Consider the following 20,730-nt stretch of genomic DNA (forward strand, 5'->3'; position numbering starts at 1 on the left):
TTGACTGATTGACTGACTGATATACTACCCTTCCAAAAATGGCTTTATCATTTAGATAAAATGAATTTGCCCAGGCATAGCTAATTTCCAGTTATTAAATTCAAGTAAGCTCAAAGGGCATCTTTACAAATCCCTGCACTAATTCATTCAGTCATCTCTTTTGAAGCATGCTGTAAAAGGACCATGATTACATGAAACTAAATGCATGCATGAGAAAGAACTGTAATGACAGCCTGAGCTTGCAGTTACTCACACCGCAGAAGAGGCAAGCCACGCTTGTGAGTGATGGTAATTGAAATGTCCAGCTGTGTGCACACATCTGCACAGGTAGCTTCCATGGATCACAGCCATACACTATGAATGGTGCACAGAATATTACTGAATCATTGTTATATCAGGCTATCAGAACTTTTAAGTGGAGTTTGTGGGTGCATGTTATATGGAGGAGCTTCACACGGGTCATGTGAAGTGCCAGACGAGGTTTGGCGGGGAGAGTGGGCTTAGCCCACTCTCCCCGCACACAAGCAGTTGCGGATTGGCCACCCAGACGAGCGGCTGCTCCGGTCGGGCGCTCCTGCGCCCGGCTGCGGCTCCGTCAGGCAGTTCTGGGGGTTGGGGGAAGGGGAATGCCGCGTGTGTCCCCCCGGAAGGCACTGCATGAGTGCACGGTGCCTTCCTGGGGTCCCCTCTCCCCACCACCCCAAGTGGGTCAGTCGCAGCTGCAGGCAGCCGTGGCTGACATACAATCAAAAGGACGAGGTTAACGGAGTGCTCACTCCATTAACCTCGTTTAAGGGTAGGGGATTTTAGGCGGGCTAGCACCCAGAAAAGCGGTTCTCTCAACTGCGCAAAAGCAAGCTGGACTGCATCAGCCCGCTTTTGCGAGGTCGTGTGACTAGCTTCATGGTTTTTCACAGCTACTTTGCCCTTTGTCTCTCACTGCATAGCTCCTTCTATCAGATTCAAGCCTTCCTTTAGGTACTAGAGACCTGGTTTCTTCCCAAGCCTCCCTCCCAGTGTGGCTGTGAAACTCAACATGGGGTCCCTTCATGCTTGGAAAAACAGAGCGTTATACCACAACCATTGTCAAGCCTTATCTGCCCTTCCTTTACAAGCAACAATAGTAAAACCCTGTTATTTTGGCCTGATCAGGGATGAGTATCACTACAGGTTGTCCAGTTGATTACAGTTACCTTGGTCACGTGTTCATCTGTTATGTAGCTTTCATATATGTGAATCTTCTTTTCCAGGGCTTTCTTTAGAACATCCATCTGATTTTTGTTCTCTAACTTTTTTTTCACTTTAGACCCTTGCTGGAAAAATGCACACACTTAAGACAATTCTTATATAGGCTATAAAATGGAATATGCTTCCCTCCCCCATGTCAAACCAAAATAACTTCAGAGACAAAGATGTGATTTGCAAGCAGTTTCACTGTCTTTGCAGCACTTGCAGCTTTTTGAACTCTTCTAGAAACAAGATACAGCTGCAAAATGATGCTAGAATAATTTTGTCAAAATGGTGTAAAATAAGGGTGTTTTCTCTCTCTAAGCAAAAGTATGGATATAAAAAACATCTTGTCCTAATTTGAACTGTTTGTTCAGGAAACAATGTTCCTGATAATGTGCGGAGGTGGTAAAGGAATCTGGTAGAGATTTCATGGATGTGACTCAGGGGGCGTGTTAGATAGAATGACTGTTAGACAGAATGCAAATATTAATGATATGTTTTCTCTTTAGGTATTTTTGTTTAAAAAAATTATTTACTGTTCTTCAGTATACATATTTATTTATAAACCAGTACAACAAAGCGAACAGCAAAAAAACCTTGAAGAGTGAAACAGCAAATAAAAGCAGCATTTAAACAACTTCAACCAGAGTTAGGTGGTCTGGGAAAATAAAAAGGTCTTTGCCTGGCATGGAAACAACATCAACGTAAGTGCCACATGTGCCTGCTTGGGAAAGTATTCCATAGATGCAGTGTTACTGCATCTAAGGCTCTATCCTACCCACCTCACATCAGATAGCGGGGTTACCCTGAGAAGGGCCTCCAAAGATGCCCTCTTGTGTGGACAGGTTCATATTGGATGTCTGGTCAATGTCAGCCTGTTGTATGGAATAATTTATTCTGTTCAGTACTTCCAATAAAAGCAGCATATTCTGGGCACAGATGCACTAGGTTGCTGGGCTATCTGGACTATCTATATAGATATCCTCCTCAACCAACCCTTTAAAAGTTTATGATAATATACTGTTAAATTGTCTATGCATGCGTTGCAATCACAATTAGTTCTGAGTTTTCTACTGGTGAAAAACCCATCATTTTGATTAGCAGGGGCCTATGCTATGACCCTCCTCATGGTCAGGAAAATTGAAAGCCCAGGTGGGATGCAGGGAAATGTTTACATAAAATTGCTAAATTCCTCACGTAACTAGTTAGGCCAGATGGATTCTAGGGATATAGGGATATAACACTCTTGGGGCCCTTTGGGGGAAAAGGCCCTTATCCTGGTACCCCAGAGGATCACTAAGCTGAGTCACATGGGTTTGTATTTGCTGTATCTAAACCACTGGGACCACTGTTCCCTTTAATAGGGATTCCCAGATGTTGCTCACTACAACTCCCAGCATCCCCAGCTGCAGTGGATTTTGGTTAGGGATTCTGGGAGTTGTAGTCAACAACATCTGGGAATCCCTGTTAGAGAGAACACTGACTGGGACTAAATCTACCATAAAATACCCAGAGAATCAATAGCTGCCAACAATTACTGCAGTAAAGAGTAGCCGAGCTCTTGTGCATTATGGGGGAAGAGAACTAGCTGAGGTACTGTGTTACCGATCCCTGTCCAATCCAGTCCTCCCATAAAGGGTCAGCACACATTTTCAGTAGTTTAGAGTTTGGCTAAGATGACTAAGATAAGGCAGTAACATGGGATGATAGAAGGTAAGTATAAGAATATCAGATGTCTATTTTAACGAAGAAGTTAGATTTTATGAACGCAATGCACATTGAAAACCGTGAAGGAAATAGAGAAGACTGTGGACGCCATGTGTGTGCTGGTGCCATGCGTGGGTACTTGGGACAAATGCTGCCACAACAGGAACTGAGGTTTCTGCACTGGTTTGGTACCAAACTGGTTTAGATGAGGTCCAAACCGGTTTGGCACCACGGGGAGGGGAGTGGAGAGCAGGATCTTTTTCTTTTCTTTTTTTAAAGGAGAGCAGGTCCTTACCTGCTCTCTGCCACCATGTGCAGCTTTCTGCAGCGGCGGTGTTTGTCCCAAGACCTGACTGTACATTTATAAGAACTGGCCTGCAAAATGGACACAATGGCATGATCTGCTTCAGGTTATCAGTGGTGGAATGAAGCTTGACTAGTCATATCAACATTAACTTTCACCTCTAAGGAAGGAAGATTAGGAGTATAGGTAAAAAACACAGGCAACATATAGATTTGAAAATGATCAAAAATAGGTACAATTTAGTCTGCTGCCTTCCACTTCTCAATGACAGAGACCCTGATTTTAAAGCTAATATGATCAAGGGATGTCCTACAAGTATTACCTGCTTGTTAGGTGCCAGCATATTTTGATCTACCTTCTGCAGTGCTGCTTCTCTCCGCTCCGACTGGTAAGTCTGCAGCAACACCCTTGCCCGAATCTTGGGTAAAGCCAAACTGCAATCCATCTGGGAAAAGCAACTATGGAACTCCTGCCTTATTTTCAGCAGTTCTTCTTCAGACAAAACAAGAGAAAAACCTAAAAGTTTCCTGGAAGAGAAACAACATTCTTCAAACTTTTCCTGTTTCATTATTTTGTTTTAGGATTCATATATTTGAGATTGACACTCAATATATGAATGACTGTTTTAAATAGTTTTAAATTGCTGTTTCAACAGTTTGTTTTATTTTGTCTTTATTGTGTTTATTTTTGCGAACCACCTAGAGCCTTTGAAATCAGGTAGTATATAAATAAAATAACAAAAACAATAATATATAAGAGTTACTGGGGAGATTAATTTGAAATAAGACCTCCAAGGGTCATTTGGGTAAAATTTTGCAAACTTCCTTAAATTGGTTTTCGGTTAAACAAAAGTCTTTTTCTGATTATTGGATTTTATTTGCATAGGTAGAAATTCCGAAGCTTAAGGCTGTATTTTTAAAAGAATGAGTACTACTGGGTGTTTGTTTCTCAGACTTGTTTAGATACCCTTGCAAATCAGTTGTTCTTTGTCACATCCATGTTTTTATGTGTGATGCACATGCTCAACACCATGCTGACCACGCAAATGGTGTCCGTGCATGCATGTGTACCTGTGCCATGCGCTGGTTCTTGTGGGGAGCACTGTGGCAACAGGAAGCTGCACGGGGTGGCGGAGAGCAGGTAAGGACCTGCACTCCTCCTTTTTAAAGAACCTGCTCACTGTTGCCTACCCCAGTCCCACTGGCAGTGAACTGGTTTGGACTTTGCCCAAACTGGTTCAAAACTGAACCTATGCCTGAGACTTGGTTCATGCGTATCCCTAGCCCTTTGGTCCAACTATGCAGATGTATTTTGGTTTCTGACCTATCATATCTCAACAATGTAGTTTTATTTCATCAAATTAATGTGATGCTTGTATCAAAACTGGAGGCTTAACATGGAAGGTTGAATTCCCATAATTCTAATATTCCCTTGTTTGACCATGAATGCATTGTTGGGGGAAAGAGGTTAACAAACTGGCTACACAAATTAAATACGATCATTCTCAAACTGTGATTAAATCTCATATTAAGGAAAAGTAGTAACTTAAGACTCCTTTTCAAAATTACTTTTCAAAAACACTTTTGATTGTGTTTGGATACATCAAATCAAATATAGTTTCAACTTTATGCTACATAAAAGCAACACCTTTTCTCCATTTTTAATAGCATTTATTCCCTTCCAGAGTCCATCAGTTCTGATTATAGCCCATGTGACTTGGATTTGTGTCCCTCAGTGATGGCCTCAGAAATTCTGGAATTAATAAGATTCTTCTTGAGCAGTAAGGTATCAGGAGAATATATATTTCAGGGTGAGTGGCTGAAGTGCTATCCAGAATGTCGGGATCTGACTATATACATGTCACCAAAGCTATTCCTATTGGGATTCAGACATAATTCACATTTTAACAACAACAATAATATAAGGGGACAGGATCTTCCACTGTTACAGAACCATCAAACTTATTAATACAGCACCTAAGCTATATCAAAATATCTGCTTTGCTTTAAACTACAACTGTTGATGACAGTGGGCCAGATGAACTCAAAACCTGGCTTTTTGGGTACTGAACTTGACCCAAAGCCTGCCAAGCCCACATCCTCAAGTTTCCTCCTCCCACTTCCTTCTCACCTCATTTACTCAGAAAATTATAGTTTAGTTAAATCACAGTTCAGAGAGTAATCTGAACCTCAGAGTGTGATTTAACTAAGGTTTAGAAACCAGGATATGAAACTGGGATTCTTATTAAAAATATTATACTATACGCTGTACTGCTTCTCAACCAAAAAAAAAAAAAGTTCTCAGGCTGGTTTACATAGCAAAACATATGAGAAAATGCTTCCCTATATATAAATGGCTCATAATCTCAGGATAAGCATAAAAGACACCAGCAACTGTCAACGGAGAGATGCTATGCTGGGTTGAATGAGGACAGTTGCTCTCCCTTGCTAAATATTAGATTATTAGAGAGGGTTAGGTAGAGATTATAAATGGTTTTCTGAGGGAGGGCAGGATGCCTCCTTAAGGTAAGGAGGTCTATCATTAGATCATACTGAAGAAACCTGAATTGGATCCCTCAAAGTTAGCCAATTATAGACTCTAATAATATGCTTCAAATGTGATTCGGCATCTGAATCATGGGCACATCCCTTTAAAACTGAGGGCTTATACAGCCCCTTTAACATGGAGGAGAGCAGGTCCACATACCTGCTCCTCCTCTGTTCACCACTTCCGTAATGGCGGCACTCCCAGCTATGACCGTGCATCCGTGGACCATTCCAGCTGCCACTGCACGATACTAGCATGTGCATGGCCTCCCTGAAGGAGTATGCACCATGGTATCCTACTGGGTTGCCTCAGGGAATTGAAATTAGGTAGTACTGTTTTACAGTGGTTCCACTCCTACCTCTCGGGCAGATTCCAGATGGTATCTCTTGGAAATTGTTGCTCTTCAAAGCGAAAGCTACTGTATGGTTCTGCAAGATTCCTTACGGTCGTCAATGTTTTTTAACATCCACATGAAACCATCAGGAGATTTGGTGCAAAGTGTTTAATGGGCTGGATGAGGGATAACAAACTGAGGCTGAAGCAGGATAAGACAGAGGTACTGACTGTGGAGGGTCAGGACTCGAGAGATGGTTTAGATCTGCCAGTTCTGGATGGGGCTACACTCCATCTACGTATGTACAAGTATGTAGTTTGGGAGTACTAGTATGTAGTTTTGCATCTATATATTTAATCCTCTTAAACGTACCTGTTGCTAATCTCATGTGTGGCAGCTCTCGCAAGAGTTTGCGAGCAGCTGCCTGGATAGAGATGGCGGCGGGACAGGGGAGAAAATAGCAGGGAGAAGAAGGTGGCAGTGGGCTGGCCCAGACGTGAGGAGGAAGAGGAGGCACAGGCAGCGGGCCGGCCTGGCCACCGGGAGAAGGCAGCCGCTGCCTGGAGCGGGCGGGCGGGTGGGTGTGGCAGGCCAGTTTTCCGGCTAGCCTGCCAGCCAGAAAATGGGGGGGGAGGAGAAGAAGTGGGCTGGCCAGCCCACCATCCAGAAAGCGCAGAGGGGGCAGAAGTGGGCAGGGGGGAGAAGAAGCATGACATATAATACAGCTAGTATAATTATTTGATTAAAAGTAATTGTTGTAGTTCTATAGCCTATGTGTATAACTGAATGAAGTATTGATGTTGATAAGGAGAATTGCTCCCATTTCAAGGAAACATAATAGAATGATTTACTTTTGTTTAACTGTGTGTGTCTGAAAGAATGTATGAGTAAGCAAAGGATATACCAGCCCCAAAACATGGTAAAATGTTGGGAGAGAAATGCAGATGACCCAAAAGGACCAGAGAAAACTGGATAAAATGCTGAACACAGAAGAAAGGAGTTGCTCGGAAAACAAGGACTATGGTCAATAAGGACGGATGCAAACACGGAACAGCAAACAGCTTCAAAGGCAGGCAACCCTTTTTAAAGTCAGGCATCAACAGAGGTTTTCTCGGAGAAGCACAGAACATCGTGGGGCCTCCAGCTTCTCACAACTCCCCATTAAAGACTGATCACCTTTAAGTGGGGCTGGTAAGTATGGATGTGTGAGTGAATGAATTATAGTTTAGCTAATACTTAGGGTGTAACAATTAACTGATGAACTAAATCCAGCTGGTATCCGGGATCTATTTTCTTTTTGGGACTTGTATTAGCCTATCCGAAGCAATACTCCTAATTAAAAGTGATCCCCTTAATAATTGGTCACAAGTAGGCCGGATGGCTAGAAAGCCGGGCATGCCAGCGAGGGTAGGGGGAGAAACCGGCAGTGGCAGTGGCTGCGCTGGCCGGAGGCGCAGATGCTCTGCGCCCAGCCCAGCTAGTAACCTTTTAATTGCTGTAATCTCTGAATGTTTTAAATTTTGTAATTGTTGTTTTAATAGTTGGTTTTATTCCGTTTCTATTGTGTTTATTTATGTGAACCTCCTACAGCCTTTGGAGTCAGGCGCAGTGTTCCCTCTAAGGCATGTGCGTGTGTGCATGCTCATAAGTTTTTTTTATGTCCACTGAGTTAATTTTAGATCCTGCTCAGGTTTAATCAGGAAGGCCCAACTCTGAATGCATGTGCGCACACACTGCCTTGATGCTGCCACCCAGAACAAAACTCATTCTGCACTCAGATGAAAAAAATTAGAGAGAACGTAGGCGGTATATAAATTAATGGCTTGGGCCCAGTATTTAAGAGAGCATTTAAGAGTATTTGGGTATTTAAGAGAGGACCTTCTCTGTCATGAATTCTGCTGACTACTGAGATCATGTGGGGAGGTTCGGTTACAGCTGCTACCAGCTTGTCTGGTCGCAGCGTGGGACTGAGCCTTCTCTGTGGCTGCTCCAGGGCTTTGGGATGCTTGGGATGCTCTTCCTGTCAATATAAGAGCTTCTCCATCTCTAGTTGCCTTTAAAAAATCGCTGAAGACATCTGTTTTCTTAGGTCTTTTGTTAAAACCATTTTAAAAACTATTTTTTAGTTTGGATGAAGGAGAGCTTGTCTTGTGGTAGCAACAATGAATTGTCCCCTTTGCCAAGCAGAATCCATCCTGGTTTGCATTTGCATTCAGACTACATGTGAGCCCTGTAAGATATCCCTCTTAGGATGGAGCCGCTCTGGGAAGAGCACCTGAATTCTTGAATTCAGAAGGTTCCAAGGTCCCTCCCCGGCATCTCTAAGATAGGGCTGAGAGAGGCTCCTGCCTGCAACCTTGGAGAAGCTGTTGCCAGTCTGTGTAGACAATACTGAGCGAGATGGATCAAGGGTCTGACTCGGTATAAGGTGTCTCTTTCTCAAGTTAGCAGAGGATTAGATCCACAGCGCTCCAGGTTATACCAAAACAAGAATTTTAAAGAATGGATTATACTTCCCAAATAGTCTGAAGCAATTATCCTCAAGACTAAATTTCCTAAGTATGCATTAGTGTTAAAGCATAAGGTACAGTTCTAGCACAATCATGGTTTGGGGCATTTGTTTAACAAGAATAGATTTTATTTTATTTATTTTAGTTAGACATTAGATCCAGAAGTACGCACTCCCAGACTGCATACCTGTACCTTCTGGGAAAGTGTGACCCCATCCAGAACTGGCAGATCAAAATTGTCTCCCAAGTTTCGACTCTGCTCAATAAGTACCTCCATCTTATTTGGATTCAGTCTCAGTTTGTTATCCCTCATCCAACCCATCACAGCCTCCAGGTAGACATTTAGGGAGGTTATGCCTTCTCCTGATGATGTTGACATGGAGAAATAGATTTGGGTGTCATCAGCATATGGATAACACCCTGCACCAAATCTCCTGATGATCTCTCCCAGCAGTTTCATGTAGATGTTAAACATTGGAAATAAGATGAAGCTCTGGGGGACGCCATATCACACATGATCTTATCCACTTTCTGAAGAACAACAGTCTCCAAACAACACCATCTGGGATCTGCCCTAGAGGAAGGAGCGGAACCACTGTAAAACACTGCCTCCCACTCCCAACCCTCTCAGATGCTCCAGAAGGATACTATGGTTGATAGTATCAAAAGCCACCGAGAGATCCAAAGGTTGGAGACAAGCTGGTGGTTGCTTATCTCTGGGGGATCCAATGCAGGCTTCTTCAGAAGAGGTCTAATGATTGCCTCCTTAAGGCATGGAGGCATCCAGCCCTCTCTCAGAGAAGCATTTATAATCTCTACCAAGCCTTCTACAACAATCCTTCTACCAGATACTATAAACCATATCAAGCAAGGATTAAGAGAACAGGTAATAGGCCTCACTTTTCAAGCAGCTTATCCACATCATCAGGAGTCAGAAACTGAAACTGATCCAGCATAAGCACATAAGAAGAATTGCTGGACACCTCTGTATTAGACTCTGCAATAATTGTGGTGCCTGAGTCTAAGTCAATCTGAATACAAGAGAATACAACAGGTAATTGATGGCTCCAAATTCTGATTCAAGGGAGGAGGGACATGTACTAGTCTTTTCACAACGCTAAACTACTCCACTGGATGTGAACTTGTGGAAGCAATACGGGCTGAAAAGAATCACTTCTTTGCTGCACATATTGCCTGAGTATAGGTCTTCAAATGCGCTGTGTTGTAATCTGTCAGATTCGAGTTGAGTCTTTCTCCACTTGCACTCCAGTCATCTACCTTTCTATTTCAGCTCCCCTAGTTCTTCTGTATCCCAAGGGGCCAATTTTGAAGTGGGTTGCCATAGTGAGTTTGCTGTTCCAGTTCTCCAAAAGGGCATCAACAGAATCACCAGCATAGCCAACATTAAATCCTTCCAAGGCTTCTTGGAATCCTATAGGATCCAAGAATCTTCTTGGGTGCACCATCCTAATAGGCCCCTCACCCCTGTGGAGGTGGGATGTGATTGTGAGTCCAACCTTAACCAAATAGTGGTCTATCCATGACAATGGGGAAATCACAAGAGTCCTCATCCATGGAACACCACCCTGATCAGAGTAAAATACCAGATCAAGCTTGTATCCAGCAACATGACTCGGTCCCAAGACCACTTGGGATAGGCCTATAGTTGTTACAGCCACTATGAACTCCTGGGCCGCCCTGGACAAATTGGTCTCAAAGTAAACATTGAAGTCCCCCACCACCATAAGCCTGGGAGACTCCAATGCCAAGCCCGAGATCAAGTCCGTCAGCTCAGTTAGGGACTCTGTTGGGCAGCCAGGTGATCAGTACACCAACAAAAGTCCCAGTATATCCCTGGTCCTCAGACTTAAATATACACATTCAATATGGTCAGACACCCCAACAGGGAGCCTGGTAAGAGAGATGTTTCTCTTATAGACCACAGCCACTCCACCTCCCCGCCTACATCTTCTCACCTGCTCCTCAGCAGAATACCTTGGAGGGAGAAGCTGGGACCATACAGCACCACCATCCCCGCCCTCAACCAAGTTTGATATGTGATACATACCTGGTCGGCCCCTTTATCCATAATCAGATCATGGATAATTTCTGATTTATTCTGGACTGACCTGGCATTACAAAGGAGCAAGATGAAGCTCTGTGGGTGGTTGGCACTGCTCCCTCAGGTCAAAGAGCTGGCAGGACAGCCAGAACAGGCAACAGCTATTAGGCTTCTGATTTCCCTTCCCCTGTAACAGTCTGTTGATCTGCTGTTACTTCTCCTATTCCCCACCACCATCAGAATAGCTGCCCCATAATCAATAGACATGCCCCCTGTCTCACCATCTCCAAACAAGCCTAGACACATTGTAAACTAATCTCACCCAAGACTCAGACAACCAAAGCTATCTAAACAACAGCTTCCGCTTCTAAAACAGCCATAAAAAAATACTCTGCCCCAACCCTCAGTCCCACACCGAAGGCCCGGCACCAGAGGCCGGCCCGCTTTCGTGGCTGCCTCCAGGCTGGACACCTATCCCGCCAGCCACACCACCATCTGTGCCTTGGGGGCACCTCCTTTCTTATAAGGAGGATGGAGATGGTGGGAGGTGGCGAGGGTGAGGAGAGGAAAGGATTCTGAAGGTTTCCCTGACCTCTCCTGACGAACAAGAGTCGTGTCGCCCTACCTGTGCATTCCTGACTTGTTTTTGCGGCCCCGGACCTTCTGAAGAACAGCTTGCTTGCAGCTTGTTTGCCTTCTGGTCCTATCTGTGCCTTCTACCTGAGTATTTGACAATTTAAAAACCTTGGAAGGCCAGGCCAAACAAGTAAGTTTTTAGGGGTCTCTTAAAGGCCAACAATGAGCCTAAATTACGGATATCTGCTGGGAGTGCATTCCATAGGCCAGGAGCATTCCACCTGTCCATGAGGACCAGATCTCTCTCTCTCTCTCTCTCTGTCTCTCGGAGATTTCTGGAGCCCTTGGAAGCATAAATAGGAAGAAGGCATTCTGGAGGCGTAGCAGACCGCCTGCAGGAGGCCGCTGAAGGGACACAGTTTCTGTGTGGGACTGGGGTCTGGGGGCAAGTTATACTAAGGTGGGGTTGGAGGTCTGGGTTAGTCCTTCTTTTATTGGGTTTTGCCAGGCCTTTTGTTGTCATGTGTTTGGTTTTTTTAGGCAGGGTGATGTGGGGGGTGCTTCTGGCAGCTCAGCAGTAGCTATTACTGTTGCGGTGGGGAATAGAAGAATATACGTTGGCAGAGCAGCTGGCCATTACAGGGGAAAGGAAACCAGTAATTTAATAACCGTTTCCACTTCCAACTGCCCTGTCAGCAATCTGGCGTTGAGGAGCAATCACAACTACCCACAGAACCTAGCCTTCCTACTCTGCAATGCCAAGCCAGAATAAGACCAAAATCATCCATGACTTGATCATGGATGACGGAGCTGACCTGGCTTGTATAACTGAGAGCTGGATGGAGAAGGCTAGTTGCCCAGTTTGGGCCCAGCTTCTCCCACCAGGTTACTCTGTTGTGGAGCAGGCTAGTGGAAGTGGGTGGGGGGTGGGGGTGGAGTGGCTGTGATCCATAAGAATGCCATCTCCATTGCCAGGGCTCCTGTGAGACAGTTGACTCTGAGAGGCCAATTGCGCAGGCGCGGCGGCATCCAAAATGGCTGCTGAGCTGTGGGGGAAGGCCCAAACAGGCTGAAGAGCTGGCCCAACAGACCGGTTTGGGCTGCATTGAGGCCAGCGGGGGAGGGTGAACCTCCACAGACACCCAGTCGCCGCCTCCAACAACTCCCTGGGAGGGGATAATTGGCATTTTTTAAAAAATAGTTAAAAAAAAGAAAAGTCCGTGAACCCCCAAACAGGGTGTTTGGTCTGGGGTCAGACCGATCAGGGGGTGGTTCGGTTCGACCCCGGACCGTCAAACCGAACCGGCTCGACATCAAACCTGTTCGACGTCGAGCCGGTTTGCACATCCCTATCTGTTGGTTCTTTTGGATCTCTCGGCGGCATTTAATACCATCGACCATGGTATCCTTCTGGATTGCCTGGGGGAGTTGGGGATAGGAGGCATTGCTTTGCAGTGGTTCTGCTCCTCTGTCTCAGGCAGATTCAAGATGGTGGAGTTTGGTGATGGTTGCTCATCAAAACAGGAGCTATTATATGGAGTCCCTCAGGGCTCCATTCTGTCACCAATGCTTTTTAGCATCTACATGAAACCACTGGGTGAGGTTATGAGTAGATTTGGTGCAGGGTGTTATCAGTATGCCGATGACACCAAATTCTATTTCTCCTTATCATCATCGTCGTCGTCGTCATCATCATCAGGAAATGGCATCCATTCCCTAAATGCCTACCTACGGGCAGTAATGGGATGGATGAGAGATGAAAAATTGACTCTAAGCAAGATTGAGGTCCTCATTGTGGGGGACCAGGATTTGAGAGATGAGTTAGATCTTCCTGTGCTGGATGTGGTTACACTCCCCCAGAAGGAACAGCTATGCAGCTTGGGAGTGCTCTTGGATTCAGGCCTCACCATAGTATCTCAGGTGGGGCCTATGGCCAGGAGCACTTTCCATCAACTTCAGCTGATTCTACGGCTGTGACCATTCTTTGAAGAGAACTACCTCAAAACAGTGGTGCATCAGCTGGTAACATCCAGGCTTGACTACTGCAATGCGCTCTATGTGGGGCTGCCTTTGTATGTAGTTTGGAAACTTCAGTTAGTTCATATAATGCCTGTTTTAAAACAATTGAACTGGCTGCCAATATGTTTCTGGGCAAAATACAAAGTCCTGGTTATTACCTTTAAAGCCCTAAATGGCTTGGGCTACCTTAGAAAGCACCTTCTTCTACATGATCCCCATCACATGTTGAGGCCATCTGGAGAGGTCTGTCTCCAGTTACCACTGGTACATTTGGTGGTGACTCAGAGCCGGGCCTTCTCTGTAGCTGCTCCTGGCCTATGGAATGCACTCCCAGCAGATATCCGTAATTTAGGCTCATTGTTGGCCTTTAAGAGAGCCCTAAAAACTTACTTGTTTGGCCTGGCCTTCCAAGGTTTTTAAATTGTTTTAAAGTATTTTAATTGGTTCAAATGGTTCTGAATTGTTTTAAAATTATTATTTTTTTAATATTGTTTCAAGCAGTGTGTTTTAAATAGTGTTTGTTTTTATGTTTTTTAAACTTGTTGTGCATCACCCACAGCCTTTGGATGGGGCAGTCTAGAAATGTAATAAAGAAAGACGCCCCAGAAACCCAGAGCCTCCCTCTCACGAGAGACTCCGAGACTTGGCTGATGGTAATTAATGCCTGCAGGAGGAGCTAATAAGGCAATCAGGAAAGGAAGGCCACAGCTCCAAGAGCTGAGCAGAGGAAAGCTGATCCTTTGACCGGGCAAGAGGGGTGGGAAGCAGCAGTCAGTTTCCAGTCCAAATGGAAGAGACTAACTGGCCAAGCCCAAGCCGCTTACCTTTATCCCTCCAGTCCTCAAGTCCGAGAGTTGAAGATAGATGCAACAGAAAAATAATGATGAAATTAATACCATATATCTGTTAGACACTTGTAAAATGTCTCCTTGCAGGTGATAAAACCAATTAAAAAAACAACAGAGCAGATACTTACAAGAACACTAATTGTTCCCATTCCCTTAACTGTCTCTGTTCTGTGATACTGCTCTGAAGTTCTTGGTTCAATTTCTCTCTCTTACGCTGCAGTAATATTTTAGCAGCCTTCATTTTGTCCTGATCTTCTTTTTCAAGCCGCTTTGTGTCTTGTGCAATCTCTCTCTTGTGGTCCTCTATCATTTGCTGCAGAGGCTGTTTAGGCACATGAAGTTTTAACAGTTCTTGCATGACAAATCCATACTGAATGTGTCGGATTTCTTCAGCGGCTCTCTCTGTCAGAGAATGCCTGAGCGCTACTAGTTCTTCCTCGGCTTCATTATCCAGTTTTTCATTAAGCTCTTCAAATTCAGCAGTACCTTCAGCCAGTATCTTTTGCCATTGCTCCAGGTACTGGCAGATATCGCCAGGGGTTCTGAAAGCATCCCCAGGGCACATCTGCTCTTTTTGTTTCTCTTTCTGCAATGCATTAAATAAAACAAAAACATTTTGTCTCAGACTACAATACATAAATGTTTACCTGCACAGCATAAGGCCCAGGGGCCAGATCCGGCCCACAGGGACTTGTTGTTGGCCCACAGGTAGGACTATCCGGCAGCAACAGCAGCCCAGAAAGGCAGGGGCCACTCTTTAGATCAGTGTCCTCTTCTCCAAGAGGTCCATCCTCTATTATCTCTGAAACTGCCTTACAGCATCATCCTATGCATGTTGACTTGGAAATATCTCCACCCTGTTTCCAGAGAGGCTTGTATGCCTAGGATTGCAACCTGAAAGCAACTGTGATTTAGGGAGAGGAGAGGACTGGACATTTGTTTGGGGCTGGCATGCACTCCAGCTGCCCCACTGACTGAGCAGGGACAGAACTTATTTTCTGGCCACTATCCTTAGTTAAAATTGTGGGTCCTTTGATGGGCGGAAATACAAATACAAATATGATGAATATTTATATGCTGCTTTTTAACAAAAGTTCCCAAAGTGGTTTACACAGATAAAAATAAATGAATAAATAAATAAGTAGATAAAATGGTTCCCTGTCCCCAAAGAAACATAGGATAGACAACAGCAACAGCCACTGGAGGGATGCTGTGCCGGGGATGGATAGGGTTAGTTGCTCTCTCCCTGCTATATAAAGAGAATCAACACATTTAAAAGCTGCCTCCTTTGTTCAGTTAGCAGGGTAAAGATCCACAAATAACTAATAATTGCATTCATTAATATTTTTAATAATTAATTTTAATGTAACACACTGAAAATTGACCCTAGCCCCAAACACCATGTTGTGATTAGTAATGTTGTGATGACCTTGGCCACAAACACTATGATGTGATGAGTGTAGTTCTGGCCTATCATCTGGGGCATTTAAGCTGTGCACACCGGATCTAGTAGTGCAGTGGATTAATTTTTTTAAAAAAATCATTTCATTGATAGCATGCTGCACAAGAACACATGCAGTGTGGAGCAACACATTGCGTATGTGTATGAGCAAACACACACACACACACAGCCACAGCTGCCCTTCCCCCATCAACAGAAGCTGCTGAAGTCTGTTCACTTTGATGACAGTCATTTTGGGGGTGGCGGAGAGTAAGTTCTACCAATGAAGCTTCAGTCTGCCAAGTAGAGATGACTTGCACAACTTGGTCTTAGTTAAATTACGGTCTTAAGAGTCGCACCATGGCGTGGCTCTGCCGTCGGAATGGAAGACTACATGCGAGCACTGTAAGATAGGAACATAGGAAGCTGCCATATACTGAGTCAGACCTTTGGTCTATCTAGCTCAGTATTGTCTACACAGACTGGCGGCTTCTCCAAAGTTGTAGGCAGAAATCTCTCAGCCCTATCTTGGAGAAGCCAGGGAGGGAACTTGGAACCTTGATGCTCTTCCCAGAGCAGCTCCATCCCCTGAGGGGAATATCTTACAGTGCTCACATGTGGTGTCCCATTCAAATGCAACCAGAGCGGACCCTGCTTAGCTAAGGGGACATGTCATGCTTGCTACCACAAGACCAGCTCTTCTCTCTGATATTCCCCTTAGGGGATGGGGCTGCTCTGGAAAGAGTGCAATGGAGACCGCTGAGCATGACGTCTATCAGGATATTGTCTGAACTGACCCACTGCAAGAACTGACTACTGAGTATGCCAAAATTCAGATATGAGGGAGAGAGTTCAGAAATGAATGCTCCCAAATAAGTGATTAGGAGATGAGCCTTCCCAAAGTGAATTATAAACCAAATTATTGGTTCATAATGGGCTCACCTTGATGCCACTGGTCCTCGCCACCAAATTCCTCTCCTTGTTGTCCCCATCCCAAATCAGACACCTCATCCTTAAGGTCCTTGTGCTTATTCAGAATGTCCACTGCAGCTGAGGAGCATGGAAAATGATTGTTCTTAGTACTCTTCTGCTTACTGAATTGATCAGGGCATAACTGAGAATTCCATCTCCCAGATTCTGCAGTGATAATGAGCACCTAGGCCTTAAGAAAACTAGGACAAAACAGAGTTAATGACTAGGTGACGTGGGTTGCCCCAGGAGAGGTTGGAGAAGGAGAGGTTGCCCAACACTACCTGCCACACACAATCTAAACATCATGGATCCCCCCCCTTTCTTCTGTATTTTAATGTTTCTTGTTCTTCTTCTTAAGTTCTAGATTACCTGTTGCAGCATTTCTTGTTGTCTTGTATGTATCAACTTTTGGTGAATTTTTTGCTTCTCCTGCTTTAAAACATGATCAATTTTCTGTTTAGCAGAGTGCAGTTCAGCTTGTGCTATATTTAGGACTCCTCCCAAGTGATTTTCAGCCAAATGACCAGCTCTGTAATAAGAATAGGAACGTAACATTAATAATTGCAAGCAAAATAACCCAATAACACCCATCATCTCGAGTTCTCTTAATCTGTTTATTATTTATGTTGAATATGTTTTGTACACTCACCATGGCCCGGATCCAGTCTAGTTAATCACAATCCAAGTGGTTCAGAGTGGATGCACACTCTGATTTGAGTTACCAGTTTGCTTTCTAAACCAGTTGGGCTTAGGACCAAAAGTAATGACAACTGCAGTTAGAATCTGAAATAATCTCTCCACATTTCCCCACATGCTTGCATATCTGTCCTCCCATGTAATGAATCTCTTATGTGTGTGTTGCATATATATGCAATTCCATGCAAAGGAGAGACAAAAATTCTGTAATGAGGGAAGGACTGTTAAGAATGAACCAAAATCTGGAGGTCTATCCTCTGGGATCTCAGCTGCTTCAGTCTCACCATTTCAGAGGAGCTGGGATTGAGGGGTGAACCTTTGGCAATTCCCCCTGCTAAAATAAATACCAGCCATGAACAAGGGTCAAATTCTAGAACCTCTGACCTATCAATGGCCCAAAAAAGTTAATCTATATTCATTAAGTTTCTTAATATATAGGAAGAGGATGGATGGTGGTGGGGCGGGGCTTGTATAAACAGGCAGATAAATATTAATACATTTTTTTTAATGTTTCATTTCAATGGAGGCTTAATCAAGAACATACACATGACTAACTTTGCACAACCTGTAAAGCAACATAGATTAAGTAAGTCTAAAATGTCATTACTGATGTAGTGATAGTCACCTCCTACCCCAAAGTAGAGGATTTTTTAAATCAATAAGACCCATAGGACAACATCCAGACTAAGTTAGCCATAACAGATTTCAATGGGGTATAGTCATCACTAACTAGACTGGATGAAGCCAACATTACTGCAAGAATATGGACATAGTTGAAAGATGCAGGAGATCAGATATGACGACTATTTCTTTTTCTTTACTTTAAATAGGTTTCTTTAGGTTAAGCAGGGGCTTCACTTTTGATCAGAGCAGCAGTGCACAGTCAGGGTCCTTAACATTGTCCCCACCCACGTCATATTCTCCACCCACACCCGAAAATTGCCCTACCAAGTTATAACTAGGGCCAGCTGGCGGGGGGGGGGGTGGACTGCAGATACCTGCATTTCCCCCTCAAAAACAGCTGATAGTGCTAATAGCTATAAAGTGCGTGCACACACATTTAGACAGGCAGATCCCATTTTTCCAGTCATGGATTTCCCATGTTGCAGCTGTTTGAGCCTTAAGTCAGAAGGGTCTTGCCTCTTGCTGGTGCAGGCAAGACCACCACCAAGCCAAACACAGTCACTCAATCAATCAATCATCTTTATTACGGCCAAAGACCAGCACAGGATATAATACAGATACAGTAAAATAGAAGATCATGTGGCAATAAAATCATATTACATTAAAACTAATATAATCCAAATTATCATGAAATAGTTACAACTAACTTACTAAAAAATTCATATGCCATAGACTATAAAGTTATAATTTATAAAACACAACTCTAAAAATTGTGGGGAGACTAATAAAATAAAATAGATATATATATAATATAAGGCGAAATAGCTAAAATGTGAAGTAAAACAACATGGGTTATGGGCTGGCAGTCAGGATCTGGCGGATCTTGAATGCTGCCACAGAGAACCTGGCAGCGTTGTACGTGAAGGTCTGATTTTCATCTGAGAGCAGCATCGTGGTGCAGTCTTGATTAGAGTGACCAGGGTATCTGAGAAGTAGGGGGAGTATGAGCTTGTCTCGGCTATCTTTATAAAAGGGTGCTGGTAGGGCAATGTGGTCACAGTGGGCCTTTCTTGAGCCAGAGGCATGAAGGACCACCCCCAGGTATCTAAAACAGGCGGCCTGCTTAATTCTGTGTCCGTCAATATTCCAGTGTCGGGTCTTAGGTCATCTAGTGAAGGCCATGACCTTAGTTTTTTGTAGTTTATTTCAAGTTGTTCACTCTTGCAGTACTGTGACAATATCACCAGAGCCCTTCTGAGGCCTATAGGGGTCCTCGAAAGGATTGCAACATCGTCTGCATAGAGTAGGATGGAGATGGTTCTTCCAGCCAACTTGGGAGGGTGGAAGTCAGGGTTGTTAAGGTGGGTCACCATGGCATTGAAATGAAGGTTGAACAGAAGCAAGACCGGGATACAGCCCTATATGACTCCCTTCTGGGTTGATACATGGTTTGTAAGGTGTGCTTGGGGGCTTCATCTCACCCTGAGTGTTGTGTCTGTGTAGAGGGTACGGATCAGATAAAGCAGACGCTGATTGATTGTAATGGATTCAAGCTTTTCCCATAGCTTAACTCGGGAGAAAGAATCAAATGCAACCTTGAGGTTTATGAAGGCAGCATAAAGGGAGGTAGTGTTGTTAGAAGAATACTTTTCAATGAGATGTTGGAGCACCAGACACTGGTCAATTGTAGATTTGCCTTCCCTAAAGCCCAGTTGTTCATCTGTCAGCGTCTCTTCTTGGTCTAACCAGTCCTTGAATTTCCCATGTATGTGTCTGGCATACAGCTTGCTAGTGTCATGCCCTCGCTCTCAGATAGCGAGGAGGAAGGGGATACTGACAGCCCTTCAGCCGATGCAGGGGTGCCTGAGGGGGTGAGCCTGGCTGTCGATTCCCAAGAGACGGCTGAGGCAGGTCCAGCTGATGTCTCAGAGCAGGCACAGCAGTCTGAGGCAGCAGAGACAGGGACTGACGAACCGGAGGATGAGCTAAGTAGGCAACCCCCACTGACTCCACAGCAAAGATGGGTCACAAGGCAGCATGCACAGCTGGAATCCATCAGGAGAAGTAGGCGCAGAGGGCTGATAAGCCTTGAATCCCTGCCAGCTGAGAGTTATCAGCTTGGACTATAAAGCATGTCTACAGCTTGCAGTTAGCAGCTGGAAGACAACGTACATCATCCCTAGTGTCGACAGCCTTCAGCCTGAGCCAGAGAGAGAGAGACATTTCTGAACTGTGTTTCGCTTCTGCAACCCAGACTGGTCTTTTGTGAACTATCATCCTAGACTTCCCTACCGGGTGGCCAGATTGCTGACTGCCTATAATTGGCAGGGTCAACTTTGTCCCTTTTTGAAAATGGGCACAATGATCACCAGCCCCCAGTGCTTGGGAATGCGGCCCTGAGAGTCAATATGGGTAAATAACAAGGTCAGGATTGGGCCCACTACTCCAGGTTACTTTTTATAAGATCCATAGGGATGAGGTCTTCCTCTGGGGCCTTTCCCACTTTAGATTGTGAAACAAGGGACTCAATCTCCGATACAGTGACCAGTGGCCAGGTCTTTTATATCCTTTAGAGGGGGACCTGAGTTTGCCAGGAACCGCCCCCACTGAGAATGAGTGGTATCCATTGAGTGTAAGGTCATCTATAGCCCATTTCCTGGGCTAGAATTATGCTGAATTGGGAAAGGAAGCTGTTGCAGACTATATCTCTGTGATGGCTCCACCCTGCCAAGTCCCATTGCCATTACTGAAATTAACGACTCAGCTGAGAGCAAACATGCATCGCCTAAAAACTGGAGGAGGTGAGTGGCAGACTTGGCAGATTTAGGGTCCCCTTTTCTCAACCCCCGTGGGTTGTCTC

At 44.5% G+C, this 20,730-nt stretch overlaps 1 protein-coding gene across 2 annotated transcripts in view; it reads right to left on the bottom strand.

The window, feature by feature from the left end:
• EVC2 (EvC ciliary complex subunit 2) overlaps positions 1-20,730 on the bottom strand; it is a 60,257-nt gene that overhangs the window by 15,675 nt on the left and 23,852 nt on the right. For both annotated transcript variants that reach the window (XR_008309085.1, XM_053258003.1), the window contains exons 13-16: positions 16,920-17,079; positions 14,266-14,723; positions 3,564-3,768; positions 1,194-1,313 (exon numbers count right to left, since the gene is read on the bottom strand). Coding sequence is in view for 1 of the 2 variants with exons in the window: in XM_053258003.1 (XP_053113978.1) it covers positions 1,194-1,313; positions 3,564-3,768; positions 14,266-14,723; positions 16,920-17,079 (943 nt within the window). In the remaining variant the exon portion in view is untranslated. The remainder of the gene's footprint in view (positions 1-1,193; positions 1,314-3,563; positions 3,769-14,265; positions 14,724-16,919; positions 17,080-20,730) is intronic.

The sequence above is a fragment of the Hemicordylus capensis genome, chromosome 5 (assembly GCF_027244095.1).
Source record: "Hemicordylus capensis ecotype Gifberg chromosome 5, rHemCap1.1.pri, whole genome shotgun sequence".
NCBI lineage: Eukaryota > Metazoa > Chordata > Lepidosauria > Squamata > Cordylidae > Hemicordylus > Hemicordylus capensis.